The sequence below is a fragment of the Muntiacus reevesi genome, chromosome 10, assembly GCF_963930625.1.
Source record: "Muntiacus reevesi chromosome 10, mMunRee1.1, whole genome shotgun sequence".
In the NCBI taxonomy this organism is placed as follows: domain Eukaryota; kingdom Metazoa; phylum Chordata; class Mammalia; order Artiodactyla; family Cervidae; genus Muntiacus; species Muntiacus reevesi.
Window position 1 is genome coordinate 23,184,730 of NC_089258.1, and position 18,185 is coordinate 23,202,914.

The window sequence follows — 18,185 nt, forward strand, 5'->3', positions numbered from 1 at the left end:
TCTGGCCTGAGGTCTTAACAGCCACAGATAACATTGCTTCAATGGAAAAATCAATTCTGAATTGGAGATTAATTCATCTGCAAATCACAACAACTTGGTGTATATCTGTCTCTCTACATAGATATATAATAGATAAGTGCTTTTTAATATGATGATTTACATTTATTGATTTAAAAAAATACCACATTTAAATTCCTAGAGATCTTATATATCTGGGCATGTGTATCTCAACAGAATGTCACAGACCAGAAAGAATTATCTTCACCTGCTTGTGGAAGCCCTTGAGGACCAGGTTTTGTAAGATTGCTGATGGTAATTGATCTGTGTTTTTCTGGTTTTAGGGAAGACATGTCAGAATCTTGGGAGTGGGGGATGGAATGCTTTTTGAACGATATCCACAAAAACTAGAGAATCTGATACATTCCTTTAAGACTGGTAGATCCTGCTCCAATTTTGTGAATCAATCCTGTAGTAACTGTTATTAAGGTGCGAGTTTCATCCATCAGGAGTGTTGAGGAGTGAAAAAACAATGATACTATTGCCATAATAAAGTGTCTTTTGAGCAGTGGAGAGGCATTAGACTCAGTGCAATGTACCTTATGTTTGCTGAATGAATGAAAGAATGAATAAATGAATGAAAGTTACTTTGCTTTAAGAAGATTTATCTAGAAGCAGTGTGCAGAATGGTTTAGAGGAAAGGAACTAGAAATATTAGGGGGCTATTCAAGAGTATTGGTGGGAGCAGCTAGTATCTTGTGAAAATCAGAAGGAAGAATAAGGTAAGGACAAGCAAAGCATACTGAGGAAGGCAACAGAATGAGATGCCAAGAAAAGGGAGAAGCTAAAGATGTTATGAGAAATATTGTTATAGGTGGGAGAGAGTACCATTTGAGGATATCTTTACATATTTTGAGTTTAAGGTAAGAATATAAAGAGAGAGATAACTGGAAATTCCAGTTAGAAATTCTTGGTGTCACCACATGCAAAAAGAAAAATTCAGGAGTCTAAATCTTGAGAATGTAAATCTGGTTATTGCCTCACTATTTATACTTTCTTCTTTGAAACTGTGAACTTGTTAGCAAATAGTGTTACAGATGGTACTAAGGATGATCCATTTATTCGGCAAACAATTTTTGCCATGCTCATTCCTACCTCAAGGCCTTTGCCTTTTGCTCTCTTTGCTTGTAATGCCTTTCCCTCAGAAATTTGCATGGCTGACTCTTTATTTCTATCAGCGGTACAATGTTACCTCTACAGGCAAGTCTTTGTGACTAACCATTGTCATTCTCTAGTCTTTTACCCTGAGTTATTTTTCTCCTTTGTACTTGCCTTTACTTAATAATACTATATTATATATTTATTTGTTCATATGTCTTATTGTCTGCCTCCCTCACTAGAATATAAGTTCTTTTGAAACAGTGGCTTTGCTATTCTATTTCCTGCTGTATTCTAAGGTTATATTGAGAACTTCACTTGGGAGGCTGGTCACTGCTCTTTGGAGTAAGGAAAGTTGGAGGGAAACCATTCTATGTGGGTTGAGACAACTAGACATCTGGAGAATGTGGGCTAAGGGGGGTATAAGGAAGACAGTCAGATGATTTGATCATAGTGATAAAGTCACAGAGAGTTCAGGCTAAGTCCTGTCTTGGGAAATCAGAACCATGTTCAGGCAGAAGTTACAGCAGGGCAGAGAAAGACACTGCTCTCCAGAGAGGAGGATGGAGCAGATGTGAAGGGAGAACCCTGAGAAGAGCAGCTTCTGGGCCCTAGAGAAAGTGAAGAAGAGAGTAGCTACCCAGAACCTTCCCAGTGACACAGCCCAGTTCTACTGGAATGTTCTCAAGCAGTTCTACTCCTTGTCATCTTCCCATAGTTTTTCAGCATAAACCCATTATTTTCAAGCCCATGGAATGAGTTTTCTGTTGCTTAAAACTCCAAGCCATTCTCAAGCAGTTCTACTCCTTGTCATCTTCCCATAGTTTTTCAGCATAAACCCATTATTTTCAAGCCCATGGAATGAGTTTTCTGTTGCTTAAAACTCCAAGCCCTAGAGAGCAGTTAGTTCAGTCATTCAGTCATGTCCGACTCTTTGCGACCCCATAAACCGCAGCACGCCAGGCCTCCCTGTCCATCACCAACTCCCGGAGTCCACCCAAACCCATGTCCGTCGAGTTGATGATGCCATCCAAACATCTCATCCTCTGTAATCCCCTTCTCCTCCTGCCCTCAGTCTTTCCCAGCATCAGGATCTTTTCAAATGAGTCAGCTCTTCGCATCAGGTGGCCAAAGTATTAGAGTTTCAGCTTCAACATCAGTCCTTCCAATGAACACCCAGGACTGATCTCCTTTAGGATGGACTGGTTGGATCTCCTTGCAGTCCAAGGGACTCTCAAGAGTCTTCTCCAACACCACAGTTCAAAAGCATCAATTCTTCGGTGCTCAGTTTTCTTTATAGTCCAACTCTCACATCCATATATGACCACTGGAAAAACCATAGTCATGACTAGATGGACCTTTATTAGGAAAGTAATGTCTCTGCTTTTTAATATGCTGTCTAGGTTGGTCGTAACTTTCCTTCCAAGGAGTAAGCATCTTTTAATTTCATTGCTGCAATCACCATCTGCAGAGAGCAGTAGAAATGACCAATAGAACTTGTCCAACAGAACTTATGTGAAGATGGAAAATGTTGTATATCTGTGCTGCCAAATATAGGAACCATTACTCACATGTGGCCACTGAGAACTTGAAATGGGTTTAGAGTGCCTGAGAAACTGACTTTTAAATTTTGTATTATTTTCACTAAAATTAATATAGGGTTAGCAGTTATCAATTGGACAGCACAATAAAAATAGAAATATAGACCAATGGAACAAAACAGAAAGCCCAGAGATAAACCCACACACATATGAGCACCTTATCTTTTGACAGAGGAGGCAAGGATAATACAATGCAGAAAAGATAGCCTCTTCAGTAAGCAGTGCTGGGAAAACTGGACAGATACGTATAAAAGAATGAAATTAGAACAATTCCTAACACAATACACAAAAATAAACTCAAAATGGATTAAAGACTTAAATATAAGGTCAGAAACTACAAAGCTCTTAGAGGAAAACACAGCAAGTTACTTCTTTGACATAAATCATAGCAAGATTCTCTCTGACCCACCTCCTAGATTAATTGAAATAAATACAAAAATACACAAATGAGATCTATTAACTTAAAAGCTTTTGCATAGCAAAGGAATCTATAAACAAGTTGAAAAGACAACCTTCAGAACAGGAGAAAATAATTGCAAACAAAGCAACTGACAAAGGATTAATCTCTAAAATATAGAAGCAGTTCATACAGCTCCATATCAGAAAAACAAACAACCCAGTCAAAAAATGGGCAGATTTAAACAGACATTTCAAGACATACAGATGGCCAATAAGCCCATGAAAAGATGCTCAACATTGCTCATTATTGGGGAAATGCAATTCAAAACTACAATGAGGTGTTACCTCACACCGTTGAGAATGGCCATCATCAAAATATTTACAAACAATAAATGCTGGAGAGGATGTGGAGAAAAGGGAATCCTCCTGCAATATTGATAAGAATATAAACGGATACAGCCATTATGGAAAACAGTATAGGGATTCCTTAAACTAGGAATAAATCTACCATATGACCCAGCAGTTCCACTGCTGGTCATGTACCCTGAGAAAACCACAACTCTCAAAGACACATGTACCCCAATGATCATTGAAGCAGTATTTACAATAGACAGGACATGGAAGCAACCTAGATGTCCATCAATAGATGAATGAACAGAGAAGTTATACCTACAAACAATGGACTGTTACTCGGCCATAAAAAGAAACAGATTTAAGTCAGTTGTAGTGAGGTGGATGAACTTAGAGCCTCTTATGCAGAGTGAAGTAAGTCAGAAAGAAAAAAACAAGTATTGTATATTAGTGCATATATATGGAATCTAGAAAAATGGTACTGATGAAACTAGTAGAGATGGATTTGTGGACCCAGAATGGGAAGGTGCTGCTGCTGCTGCTGCTAAGTCACTTCAGTCGTGCCCGACTCTGTGCGACCCCATAGACGGCAGCCCGAGAGGTTCCCCCGTCCCTGGGATTCTCCAGGCGAGAACACTGGAGTGGGTTGCCATTTCCTTCTCCAACGCATGAAAGTGAAAAGTGAAAGGGGAGTCGCTCAGTCATGTCTGACTCTTCAAGAACCCATGGACCGCAGCCTACCAGGCTCCTTGGTCCATGGGATTTTCCAGGTAAGAGTACGGGAGCGGGGTGCCATTGCCTTCTCCGATGGGAAGGTGAGGGTGGGACAGATTGAGAAAGTGGCACTGACATAGATACAGTACCATGTGTAAAATAGATGGTTAGTGGGAAGCTGCTGAATGACACGGGGAGCCCAGACTGGCACTCTCTGATGACCTCGAGGGGCGGGATGGCGGGGGAGGAGAGGGCCGCTCAGGAGGGAAGGGGTATGTATATAATTATGGCTGCCTCTCATCATACACCAGAAAGCAACACAAAATTGTAAAGCAATGTTCCATCAATTAAAACAATGTAAAAAGGTGAACAGCACAGCTCTGTGGTTATTACTGCTGCTGCTGCTGTCACTTCAGTCGTGGTTATTACTACAAGGGGTCAAATACAAGAAGCACAATCGCTGAAGGGCAATGAAGGGGCTAAAAAAGAAAAATTGAAATAAAGAAAACTATGATGGTGTCACAGAACTCAAGCAGAGGGTGTTCCATAGCACCAACTCTATAAGAATGTTAAGGAGGATGAAAGTAAAGTCCCATTAGTAGCAGTGTCATTTATCCTTTCATGGCAAAAACTTAGTCCAAACAACAGGGGCTGGTTAAACCAATCATGAAACAGCCCATTCAAAGGCAAACTATCAAGCCATTAAAAAATAGAAAAAACATTAATGATATGGGAAGATGTTTATATGTTAAACAATTTCATAAAATGACATGATCCCAATTTTACAACACATACATATGTCTAGAACTCTGGGCTGTGGGTTTATGAGCAATTTTTACTTTATTCTTTAGCATTTTATTAACTTTCAGGATTATCCACAAAGAACATAATTTTTTATAATCAGAATAAAGGAACAAATGATATGCTTAACACAATAAAATGGCTACATCTTTTCAAGCTGCATTATAAAACAAAGTGATAGTAAATACAGCTACTAAAAATAATTAACCATCCTACATTTCTAAAGTTATTCACATTTTTCTCCAAACTTCTCTAGATACACACTCTGAGGTATGTATTCTTTAACGTATATGACTGCAATTATGGTGGCAGAACAGTAGAGATTGTTGGGAATTCTTAGAAGGCAAACGAAGATCTTTTCTTAGATAGACTACCCTAGATGTACCACGGACAAAAGACCAGGAAAAGGACTAGCAGCTTCCTGGAGTCCTTTTCTTGCCTTGAGAGGTTGGAGTCTTTTGCTTTAACTTAAAGCTATACTTTAAGGACCACTAGATGGCGCCCTGTACTTGCAACCAGGCGAAGGTACATCGGCTTAATTTAGGCTTGGATTTACCAGTGGTTTTCAGGTGTACACCGAAGCATTTCCTTCTGTGTATAACACACTGTATGACAGGACTCAAATTAATTCCTCGTATAGCATCAAAACAATAACAGCTCTCTATCTGAACCCATTAAATTCACAACACATAGAAGCAAATTCTTTGTTAAATGGAATCCTTGTTTAAGTACCTCTGGCTGGGACTGAACAAATAGAATTCCACAACTGAGCCAGAGAGTAATTCTATTAGATAAAGACATGCTGAGCATCCAACTTGGTTTATGGAAATAAAAATTTTTATTTTTTACCTGGAGAGTATTCATCGAACTTTTGTTTGGCTTTGAGTTGAGGCTTTCAATAGGAAAAAAACACCAACAGATTCTATGCAGTCAAAGCCTCGGTACTGAAAGTTCAGCTAATGACCACCCCTAACTGAGGGGAAAGTAGTGACAACCCATGTCTTAGTCATTCCTAATAATGCTACTGAAAGATCCAGACAGAGCCATTGTTTGGAACTGTACAGGCTCAGCACTTGCAGAGCCTTGAAAATACAAAGCTAGGCTCAAATATAAAGGAAAATACCAGCCTTTAATACAGAAAAACCACCAACTCAGAATGTCCATGCTTCAAAAGCCATGTCAACTCTGACTTCAGAAATGTTTTTTTAAAAAAGCTGAATTCTTTTTTTCTGTTCTTTGATTCCAACGTACAGTTGGAGTGACAATAAGGCTTTCTTTACTTGTATCCAAGTGTTTCTAAAAATTCTGAAGTATTATCCTTGAGAGAATAAAATACATAAAAAAATGTTACTCAAGGATATGTCAGGACACCCTTGGGGCAGTAGCACATATGCATTTCTTTCATAATCAGAAAAGTGACTCACATTTTAAAAGTCCCTGAAAGCTGTAAATGCATCGGACGATTTTGATACAGCCAGGATTCAATCAAACAGAGAGTTTGTTTTATGGATATCTTTTGTAATCCTTAGTATATAACACAGCTGTGTGTGTGTGTTAGTCACTCAGTCGTGTCTGACTCTGTGCGACCCCATGGACTATAGCCCACTAGGCTCCTCTGTCCATGGGATTCTGCAGATAAGAATACTGGAATGGGTTTACATGCCCTCCTCCAGGGAATCTTCCTGATCAGGGATTAAATCTTCTTCTATTATGTCTTCTGCATTGGTAGGCGGGTTTTTTATCATTAGCACCACCTGGAAAGCCCATGTAACAATGCTACTATCCCTAAACTTGGATCTAATAAATGCCACAAGTTAGATCCATTAGTATGGGTAGAGTCTGCATGAAAAAAGGGAAACTTGTGAACCTTAAATCCACATCAAGTTGAGACTCTCCCCTTTCTAAAAACCCTCTTCTCCCCCTCTCCCCCAAGAAGCCAAAACTGTCAACTGTGTCTTGTTTCTGCTATTCCTTAAGTTTAGTTCCTGGAAGCCTGTGAGAAATTAGGGTAGTAGGTAAGGCAAGACTTGTGAATTCCTCACTAATATCAACAAATAGAAATAGAATGCTATTTTTCACCTCTGTAACTGCTGCAAAGATTCAATCATTTAGAACCCATACAGAAAAAGCAACTGGTCATCACTGATGACCATCAACCTCATTGATGACCAAATTTACACATACCTAACCTGACAGTCAGAGACGGCAATGGCACCCCACTCCAGTACTCTTGCCTGGAAAATCCCATGGACCGAGGAGCCTGGTAGGCTACAGTCCATGGGGTCGTGAAGAGTCGGACACGACTGATCGACTTCACTTTCACTTTTCACTTTCATGCACTGGAGAAGGAAATGGCAACCCACTCCAGTGTTCTTGCCTGGAGAATCCCAGGGATGGGAGCCTGGTGGGCTGCCGTCTATGGGGTCGCACAGAGTTGGACACGACTGACGTGACTTAGCAGCAGCAACCTGAGGGTGAAACTCAGTGAGTTGGAACTCTAAATGGGGTTTCAAAACAGCAGCATCTGTTTGTTTCTTAAGCTTGGCCCACTGGAATCAGATCTCTTAAGTTTAAATATCATCTGCATACTGAAAATGCATTTAGAAGTACTCCAGAGAGAGCAAGCTAGAATATTTGAGCTCTAATTCTGATTATTTTAGTTTTCTATTAAGTTATACCAACACTATGTGCTAAAAGAATGATCATTAGAATACACTGTGGTGTGCTTAAAACTTTGCATACATGATATGGAAATTTTACCATATGCAATCTTCATCGCAACTTTATGACAGTCATATTTTGTGGATCAAAAATTGAGGCATGGAGACATCAGGCATGTTTCTCATCATATGATGTCTAGAAAGCTGTAGAGCTAAGATTCAAACATAGGTCTGTGCTTCTCAGAAACCTATTCTTTTCACCTCTAGCTTGCATTTCTTCCATTTATATGTTATTATTGTCTGATTTGTAAAATAAACACTAATTGTACTGCTCATGTCTCAAAATAATTGTGAGGATAACATTGAAAATATGGATGTAAAAGATAAATTTAAACATATTCTACAATTAATTGATTCCTGAAATCTATATTTTCATATTGAAGTATTGAAAGCAGTGGTGAGGAAATGTGAAGATGACTTATCTTTTTTCTCTTATTAGTATTATTATTTTTTTAAAAACTATTTATTTATTTGGCTGCACCAGGTCTCAGTTGTGGTACATGGGATCTTTAGTTGTGGCATGAGAACCTTTTAAATAAAATTTTATTTATTTATTTGGCCACACCATCATGTGGGATTAGTTCTCTGACCAGGGATTGAACCCATGCCCCCTGCATTGGGAGCATGGACCACTGGGGATGTCCCTCTCTTATTATTTTTAATTGTGTAGGTAATACATACTTAGTTTTAGAAAAAGAGAAGCATGCATAGGGGAAAATCTGGACTTCCACTAATCACTTACAATCACATTTAACTTTTTTAACAAAGTTCTAGACTTTATATTTTATAGGTCACACTTTACATAAAACATATACATTTTTTATTCTGTGTCAATAAATATATCTTCCTTTTGAAAGGGTACATAGTATAGTTATATTATGATTTAGTTAATTAAACTACATTGAATAGTTAGTGTAAAATATGCTTTTAACTATCTTTTTTTCCTGCAATAACTCAAAAGCAGTGATGGATTCTCAGATTATAGGCTGACAAATATACTAAATTAATAGGGAGGTTTTAGTATTTTTTCCTCTCAGTGATCTCTCACTTTCTATAATGCATCGCTCTTTCTATCCTTTTACGTTGTCTATACATTGTTATTTTCCTCACAAGACTGTTAAAGGGAGGTTATGAATACATTTGTGAACGAGCCTTGAAAAGCACAAATTTTATGTAAATGTAAAATTTTTTTGGACTTTTTCCTAAATCTATGTCTCAAATGAATAACAATGAGGCATAATTCACCTTCACTAAAAGAAAAGTCATCCTGCTTAATTCTTTACCACTTGAATCCTTGAAGTTTTATCTCTACAGACAGACCATCCCTGGCCAACCAGATACTAGCTTTTCATGGTCAGTTTTCTCCAACTGACACAAGACCAGCCCGTCAGTAAGATCAACCTGTTCCCTCAATGGAGGAGAAACACAGTCTCCCCTGAAAGTGTCTGAACCTTTTATATTTGGGGGAGCTGCAAGTCTAGCTGATGTAACAGGTTAGGGGAAGGTGGCTGGCTTACTCCTTGTTTATCTTTTTTCTAATACTTTCTTTTCCCATCATCCCCCATAGGAAAGATCTGAGAAAGAAATAGTGGCTTAAAGATTTTCATTAGTTTGTTATTCATGTATTTACTCAAGAAGCAATGTGACAGATGCTGAGATGTTCTTTCTTCTTTCCTGCCTAGTTTTAGAGATTTTGCATCCCATTTTGAGTGCTGGACTGTTTCTTTACTCTTTTGTGGATGTGAGTAGCAGCAGCTGGACTAGGCAGGAAGAAAGAGAAAGAAGTCATCTCTACATTGTGTAGGGCCACTAAAGTGTGCAGTATCTTGCCATTGAGCTCCACAGTGCTGCTTAGGGCAATGATACTCAAAGCAGCTAGTCTGCCTGCTGTTGCCTATCCAAGATGACATAAGGAGCTTGTGAAGCAACACACTGCTTTGTCAAGAAAGGCTTTCCAGGGAAATAATTTCAGATAAGCCAAACTGTGTGCTTAGAGGTGTGGCAGGAGAAGTTGGGGGAGAGAGGTTAGACCTGTGGCCATAGTCTCGCAAGCAAACTACTATAAGTTCTCCTATAGAAGATGTATGAGAGACCAACATTTCTGAAAAATGTTTTTGGCCATCTTATTGAAGCTTCTATGGTAATAACTAAGGCTCTAGAAACTGCACTGATGATGTGCATTTACAAAAATTTGCCATTGGTATAGAAACGGTACCTTTGGCATGTCTTCTAATCCTAGGCAAGGGGGTAAACTATTCAGGAACACGGTTGTTTGGCAGGAGGTGGGTGCTAAACCCACTTTTAAGAGAAATAAAATGAGGGGGTGGGTAGAGAGTAAGGTGGAAGATGAAGACACATTACACTGTGAATCAAATCTTATTTTGATTAATAACAAGTAATGCAGAATTAGTGGTGAATTAGGACTGGGATGATTCTTATCAGATCAAAACTAACACCTCTCTACTAGTTATTTAGCTAATACTATAAATTTTTTCACAGCACATCACTTTCTTTATTTGAGTCACAAAACAACTCTGTCAGATTGGTAAAGTCAACCTTCTTTTGACTCACAAGCCTAGATGCTCAGAGAACAGAGGCACCTCCCTAAAATTCCATGGCCAGTATGAGGCAGGGGTAGACTGAGTCTTCTGAGTACTATTTAATATACCTTCCAATGACTGTGCTCATTTAACCAAAATGATTGGTTAATGACTGGTGGCTCAGATGGTAAAGAATCTGCCTGCAATGCAGAAGACCTGGGTTTGATCCCTGGATTGGAAAGACCCGCTGGAGAAGGGAATGGCTACCCACTCCAATATTCTTGCCTGGAGAATTCCATGGACAGAGGAGCCTGGCGGGCTACAGTCCATGGAGTTGGAAAGAGTAGGACATGACTGAGCGACTAAGACTTGCTACTTGCTATTCATGAAATACAATCTAATGGCACAAAATCCAAGGTGACTTCTGCCACAGCAGAAGATAAAACAGGAAGGAATTAGACACCAAAATTGGTCTTCAGTTGATTCAATCATAAGTTAACCCCAAGATGTAACAGCCAAGGAGATCAAGACCCAAGATTCTCTATGGACTCTTCTCTGGCAGTCACAAAGAAAAGGCGGTGAGACAGATTAATTGCCCAATGAATGGCGTTTGCTAGTGTCTTCTGCTCTATTTATCTAGAAAAATAAGTGCTATAAAAATTTGCCAGATTAAAAATAAAAACTTCCAAATTAGTCCTAGGTTTGTTTTTCAAGAGGAGCCTATACTGCTAAGAAAAGTTTTGCATCACTTGATGTTGAATTTGAAATCGTTTATCTTCAAGTTAGCAATAATTAGGTGCTACTATCAGCCATTCATCATGAATTGTAGAAGAATATGCTTCTTCCAGAGAAAGGACAGTGCCTATGTGCAGAAAGTCAAGGAAAACTACCACAAAAGAAATGTCCTTCACTTGTCCCTTCATGAGGCAGGTAAGTTATGTTGTGACATCATTGCTTTTCCCCCTGTACCATACAAAAGTGGCACCATGCTAGTCAAATTCTAATAAACAGAATTCAGTACTTATCCCTGTATTATAAAAATAGACCATCTAAAATACTTACATTCCCATGGGAATACACATATATTAATTAGTTGGCATATATAGTTCATGATATACATTGTGGATGGTACATTCAATGAGAGATGAAAATAGCAGTGTAGTCTCTTCTTAATTGCATGGGTTTGAATCTAAGCCAATTATATTACTCCATTAATTTTGCCTAATGAAACCAATATGGAATTAACATGAGATACATTTTAGAAAGAAATGTGTATCTGTCACTACCTCAGCAAGTAAATTTTGAGGTGTTAACTTGGGAGAAACTATACAAAACTCTCCAAGAAAAAGTAGTAGGGGGTGTGAAGAGAAAGAAAGAACTGTAGGAGCTTACAGTAACAAACTTAAAGTAACTTAAATGTAACTGAATCCATGTGGAGCATCATTATTTGAAGGTCATAGGAACAGAATTCGGTTAGCCTCAAGTGGAGATTTGGGTGTAATAAAGTCAGAATTTGGGGGATGGAAGAATGCTTTGACCTTATCCTATGTGTAGTATTGTATTAAGCTTTTACTATGTACTGATAATACACATATGATTTCCAAGGGGGGGGGGGTAGCTAACAATCATATTTTTAAGGGATTTCCATGCTTGAAGGAAGTTTGTTCCATCCAAGCTGATGGACCTATGTGTTTATGTTCTGAATGAATAGTATATTGAAATAAAATGACTATGCTCTTCTCAGGGGGTTGATCATTTCAGTGGTATCTCCATTCAGGAGTTGTGGCAGGATGTGATCCAAACCATTATTTATTAATTAGGTTTCATATAAAAATATCAGTAGACCAAAAGAAAGTAGGAGAAAGCACTGTTGCTGCTCCTGCTCTGAAAGCAATTTTGATGTGTATGATCATGTGGACAAGTCCACCCTCTTCTAGAATCCTTTATTTAGGCACTTGCACAGTCAACAAACTAGGTCACTGGGCAGGAGACTCTAATAAGGACAGTGGCTAATTTAAGCCAATTTTATTTAATGTGTAAAATGACTTCATCATGCTTTTATATTTAGAAAGTTTTTAAAAAAATCCCATCATTGTATTAGAGAAAATTCTACTTTTCAGGAGAAGCCAGGGAAAGATCAGTTTTTATTTTTGCTGAAAGCAGATGATGGTCATATCCTAAAATGACATATTACAGTGACTTGGCATTGAGCTGGACATTTTTAATATAGAACATTATAGAAAGACATTTAAATTATATACTAAAAGTAAGACAGGTTAGATATGTTTGAATTTAAAATACAAAGATAAATGAAAGAAAATGTCCTCAGTTGGCCAAACTAGATTTGAGTTAAAAACAATAATTCCCCCCTTTCAAGATGTGTGCCATGAAAGTAACAGTGACAATAGTGATTTTAAATACACTTCTGAATTGAAGTACAGAAGCAAATGTGCTTGACACAGTATTTATTTTATTGTCAGCTTGGAAGGGTTGTCCCTGGAGGACTCTCTGCCCTCCAACGGTCCTAAAGCTTTGAAATTTACTGATTTCTAGACGCTACTTCGAAATTTCTCTGGTCTCCTTATTGAAGTGTGCTGCATACCACAAAAATTCATCAAGGAGCAGAGACAATTTCACTTATAACTAAGGAACACTAATTTGGGGGGAAATTCTTGCTATTTAAGACTCTTGGCAAACAATCTACAAATGGAAAGGAGTCTGGAGACTGTGAACACTGTTAGCATGTATGAAGTATTAGATAACAAGGAAGCAATGATGAGAAGCAAGTTATGCTGACTCTTGCACTTGTTATGTCTGATTCTGCATATATATTAATAATGATACACCCCTATGGATGCAATTTCATGTTTATAACACTCTGGCTATTGGCAGCATTGTGCACCTGTGTTTTCCAAGCCTTCCCATCTGCTGCCTATAGTCATTCAGATTCAGGTGACAGAAATATTTTAGATTAAAGTTAACTAGTCTGCACTCTGCAGATCAAATCTCTACAGTTCAACATTAAATAGGAATCTTCTGGGCAACTGCAGTAGCCTGAACCCACCCTTCCTAAGATTAAAAATGTTTAAGATTTGTTTTTCTAGAAAAAGAAAACTTCAGTACTGTCTTCATATATTATGCATAGATTTGATCAAACTTTTCATATGTATTTGCTCTTACTCATTTTATTTCTTATCTCTGTATATATATCAAAGTGAAAGTAGAGAGATTAGAAATATTTTTTCCAGCTACAGTGACAGAGTGAAAATGATATAGAGAGAAATTCTTCTAAGACTGGACTCTTTTACTAATATACCAACCAACGTGGATCAAGCCTCTGAACTCTCCTCAGTTTCTCAGTCTTTAAAATGGGACCAAAGACAATTACCTATTTGTTTCATAAATACTTTGTGCAATGCTTAATAATGCTTGATATCTTACTAAAAAATAATGCACAAAATGCAGAAAGCTCCCATTGCTAAGAGGACTCTGACTTAAAAAAAAATATTTATCTTATTATTAATTGTCAACAGTTAAGTTCACAAATAGCTTCCTCTATTGAAACTACACACACACATTTAACCCATAGGAAATGAAATCATTAGTCTTCTTTATTTCTAGACAATTGGTGCAGAAATGGGCTGAGAACACAACTAAATATAGCCAGCTTCTGAAGCCACAGCACATAGAGAGAGGGTAGGGACAAAGACAATCCCAAATGAGTCCTCCCATCCATTTTTCCGGTATCAGATTATGTTTTTAATGCCTTTCAATATACAAAACGAATCACCAGACTACCTATTGCTTCTGTACTAATTGCAGATTTCATGTTTACGCACAGGAATTCAGAGGGAGGTGTTTTCTTTACACCATCGCCTAAAGCTCAGGGACGTCGTCCAAAGTCAGAGAGGGCAGGTGCTCTTTATGACAGTTTCTTTCAGAGTTCCTCCAGGGACTGAAAGACTGGCAATCTGGGCTCTTCTATGCCCATCCCCCGCGCTAGTCATTAGAACCTCGATAGCTCTCCACGCTCCTGAACTTGGGACTTCAACTTCCATCGGGTAACCACTGGGTTTCTCCCAGCTGGTCAAAACGTGAAGACTTTTTCGCTTATTCTCCCACTTTCTTCCTTCCATCTTGCTACCTCTGCTGCTGCTGCTAAGTCACTTCAGTCGTGTCTGACTCTGTGTGACCCCATAGACGGTAGCCCACCAGGCTACCTCTCATTTATTTCCATCTGAGTTTTAATATGTTTTATTTTACTTCTACTGAGATCCTTCTACCTATAACCTACAGATGTGGTCCGATCCTCAAACAATATCAAAGTTGTAAAGCCCCACGTCCCTAAGGTCTTCACCCGGGTTTTCCCTCCCCGCCCTCCACCCATCCTCCCCACCCCCGCCCCCGCTACCGCCCCGGCCCCTAGTGGCGTCCATCCCCACTCCAAGCGTCAGACTCCCCTCACCTGACTCTCCCGTGGAAACTCGTAGCGCACGATGCTGATGACTGGGATGTGCAGGACGGAGCTGACCAAGTCGAGCTCCATCATCTCCCCCAGGCTCTGAGGGAAGGCGAGCAGCGCCGATACCCCCTGCACCACCACGGTGTGGCACACGCTCTGCAGGAAGGAGAAAGGGTCACTGCTCCACGGCGAGCTAGGAGAGGAGAAGGGCAGGAGCGGCAGATCGCCCAGGCCCGCCTCGATGGCCATCACTACTTCCAAAGACAGGTTGTAGGGCAGCAGTCCTTCTACTCGGTTCAGGTTGTCCACGGCGAAGAGGAGGGCGTCCCGAGGCCAAAGGGTCTCGGCCCTGGCGCCCTCCCCCGGCTTCCGCGCGCCCGGCGGCCCCCGGCCATGCAGGGCGCTCCCCAACCAGCGTGCGCCTGGCGAGGGCGCCGGGGGCAGCCACGTCCCTGGCTCAGGTTCATCTCGCTGGGCGCCTGTCCGGCTGCCGTCCGGGGTGCGGCTGGCCGCGCGGGGGGCCGTGGTCCAGGGCTGCAAGTGCACCGCGCCCACCCTCACCGCGTGTCCGATGCGCTTGAGGATCTGGCAGGGCTGCGGGTGCGAGGAGGAGCCAGGCACCCCGGCCAGCACCAGGGCGCAGGGCGGCGGCAGCAGCAGACAGACCCTGCTCAGCAGCCACCACAAACTCAGTCTCCTCATTACTGAGACCCGCAGGGAGAAAGCGCGCCCCCTCCTGCGCCCGCTCACCCCGCTGCAGCCGCCGCCGCCTAAGGTGTCCGCCCCCAGGTCCCGCGCGCCGCTCACTCGGCTTGGCGAAGCGGTCCCAGGAGCTGGAGCGCACGCTGGGCCATCCAAGTGCGAGGCTAGCGCGCCCTCGGCGGTCTCAGAACCCGCTCCCAAGTCCCTCCGCCTCGCATCCTCGGCCCGCCCGGTCCCTGCGCGGAGCGGGGCGGGCGGCGCTGGTCACCCGCGGCTTGGGCGCCCGTTCCCTGCCCGCCCCATCCGCAGGGCGGCTCGGGCACTGTGTCCGGTCCCGCGGGGAGGCTGCGCTGAGAAGCCGAGGGGATTTCTAGGGGGCAACGGTGAGCGAGGAGGCAAGAAGCTCACTTGGATTCTTGACTCTTCTTTTTCCGCCCAGACGAGACCCACTTATTTCCTTGGCCTCGCGCAGAAAGGGGTTCACACCTGGGGTGCGAGAAAGCAGCTAAATCCTCCGAGCTCCGCCGTCGGCCGCCCTCTCGCGGGCTCCCCCAGCGCTGGCTTCATTTTTCTTCTTCCCTCGTTACTTCCCTTTCTTTCTTTCGTCCTCTTTCCGCCCAGTCGCCGCCGCCGCCGCCGGCTTCCTCAGAGGAGCGACGCGACTGGCCAGCAAAGGGTGGTTCTGCTCGGAGCGCAAAGTTCTCCCCGCCTCAGCCGGCGCCTCCCTGTTGCTGAGCCAGGCGCCGGCCTGTCGCTTGGCTGCGCTAAATGCCCGCGGATGCTTGAGAGTCGCGGGTGGCGCTTCCCGCGCCCCTGGCAAGTTCTAGCCCCTCCAAGGCCAGCAGTCGTAGTTGGCGATATTCCTTGCGCCCTAAGACGAATTCTGAATTCTGAGCTGCGCCTGAGGAATCTGAAATCCAGTGGTTCCCTGGGATAGGCTGAAAGACTCAGTGACTTTAAGAAGCTCCTCTTCGATGTCTTTTTTAACGGTTTTTCTAGCTAAAGGTATTAAAGCAAGAACTATATATACGTTTAATATCCTCAGCTTCCTGCTTTTGGGCACGTGGACGTTTGACCCCCCCCCCCCTTTTTGAGGATCCCAATGTTTTGGGGTTTTCAGAATTATAACAAAATTTGAAACAATTATGTGACCAAGAAATTTAAAATATCAATACTTTGAAAGTATACTTGCAAGCACACTCAACAGCAGATTCTGGTTTAGACCAAGAGTCCTCCCTCCAGATTATTGCCTGGGTTTGGGTGAACTCCAGGAGCTGGTGATGGACAGGGAGGCCTTGCGTGCTGCGGTTCATGGGGTCGCAAAGAGCCGGACACGACTGAGCGACTGAACTCTCATTTGTGTGGTATTGAATACAATGAGGTCAGTGGGTTACAATTTGACCTTTTCCTCCATGACCTGACCAATCTGGAGTTGGAAGAAGCAGGTAGCACTCTGGTTTCCACACACACAGTAAATTTATTTTATTTCATGCCACAGTATAATTTATGAGGGGGCTTCCCAGGTGGCTCAGATGGTAAAGAATCTATTGCAATGCAGGAGACCTGGGTTCAGGCCCTGGGCGGGGAAGATCCCCTGGAGGAGGGCATAGCAACCCACTTCAGTATTCTTGCCTGGAGAATCTCATAGACAGAGGAGCCTGGTGGGCTACTGTCCATGGGGTCGCAAAGAGACACAACTGAAGCGACTTATCATGTATTCATCATTTATGAGGAGAGTAGGTGAGCTATCCATGGGGCAGAACAAGCACCTGGAATCAGGAGTTCTGAATTTCAATAACACTTCCAGAGAACCATGACCTTGGCAATTTATTTTACCTAACCTTGCCCTGCTATTTGGATCTGGTAAATTGTTATGCAAATACAGCTAGCTTTTAGCTCTGGAGAGTTGTTTTGATTCATGAGCTACAGTTTCCATCTTGCTTTAAATCCTTGGGATGAAGAGGCTCTAGCTAAATAAAATTCTCAAGAAGCTTGCAAAGTGAATGCTGTTTTCCTCAGCACAGATCTTGAAAGCCATCTCAGCGCTAACCTTACCTGACATTCTAATTAGCTCTTGCAAGACTGGGGTCCTAGAGAAAAGACTCCCATGAGGCCAAAATGGAAATCATACTAGAGTCTGAACCAGAAAGATTCTTCCTGAAGCCCTGGAGAGGCTCTGGTGCATGGATGTTGGAACATTCCTTTTGCTCCAGATGATTCCACTGATTAGGATCTGAAAAAGAAAATTATAGAATTTTGTGGTTCTTGGATTCCAAGAAGACTGGGAATCGATTGTGTAGTAAGGAGGTGTGCTTGTCTGTGTGTGAATATGTGTGTGTGGAGGAGTATGGCATTCCAGATTATGACCATGCCCTAGAATGATTATCTTGGTGCTTGGCATCACATATGTGTTCATACCAGGTTCCCAAGAAAATAGTTGGTGATGAACAGTTGGATCTAATCTGTTAATGGCATCCAAGAGCCATCGGCAACTGTGTTACTGACCCTTTCCAATTGTGCCCTAACAAAGGTCCTACTGCCCAGTATCCTCGGAGCCAGTAGAACAGACCAAGTTCAGTTTAGAAGAAAAGTCAAGTTTTTTTTGTTTGTTTCATCAGATAATGGAGAGGTGCAAGCTTGCACCCTAGGGAACAGGCTTTCTCCGACAGGCCGCAGATGGGGCTGCTTTATAGGAATCTCATCGGTGGGGAGGGGCAGAGTCCCTGGGAAGGGATGGCAG

General features: G+C 41.9%; 1 protein-coding gene across 2 annotated transcripts in view; it reads right to left on the reverse strand.

The window, feature by feature from the left end:
• Positions 1-15,578, reverse strand: part of GRIN3A (glutamate ionotropic receptor NMDA type subunit 3A) — a 192,051-nt gene extending 176,473 nt beyond the window's left edge. For both annotated transcript variants that reach the window (XR_010664632.1, XM_065947450.1), the window contains exon 1: positions 14,747-15,578. Coding sequence is in view for 1 of the 2 variants with exons in the window: in XM_065947450.1 (XP_065803522.1) it covers positions 14,747-15,445 (699 nt within the window). In the remaining variant the exon portion in view is untranslated. The remainder of the gene's footprint in view (positions 1-14,746) is intronic.
• Positions 15,579-18,185: the final 2,607 nt, after the last annotated feature.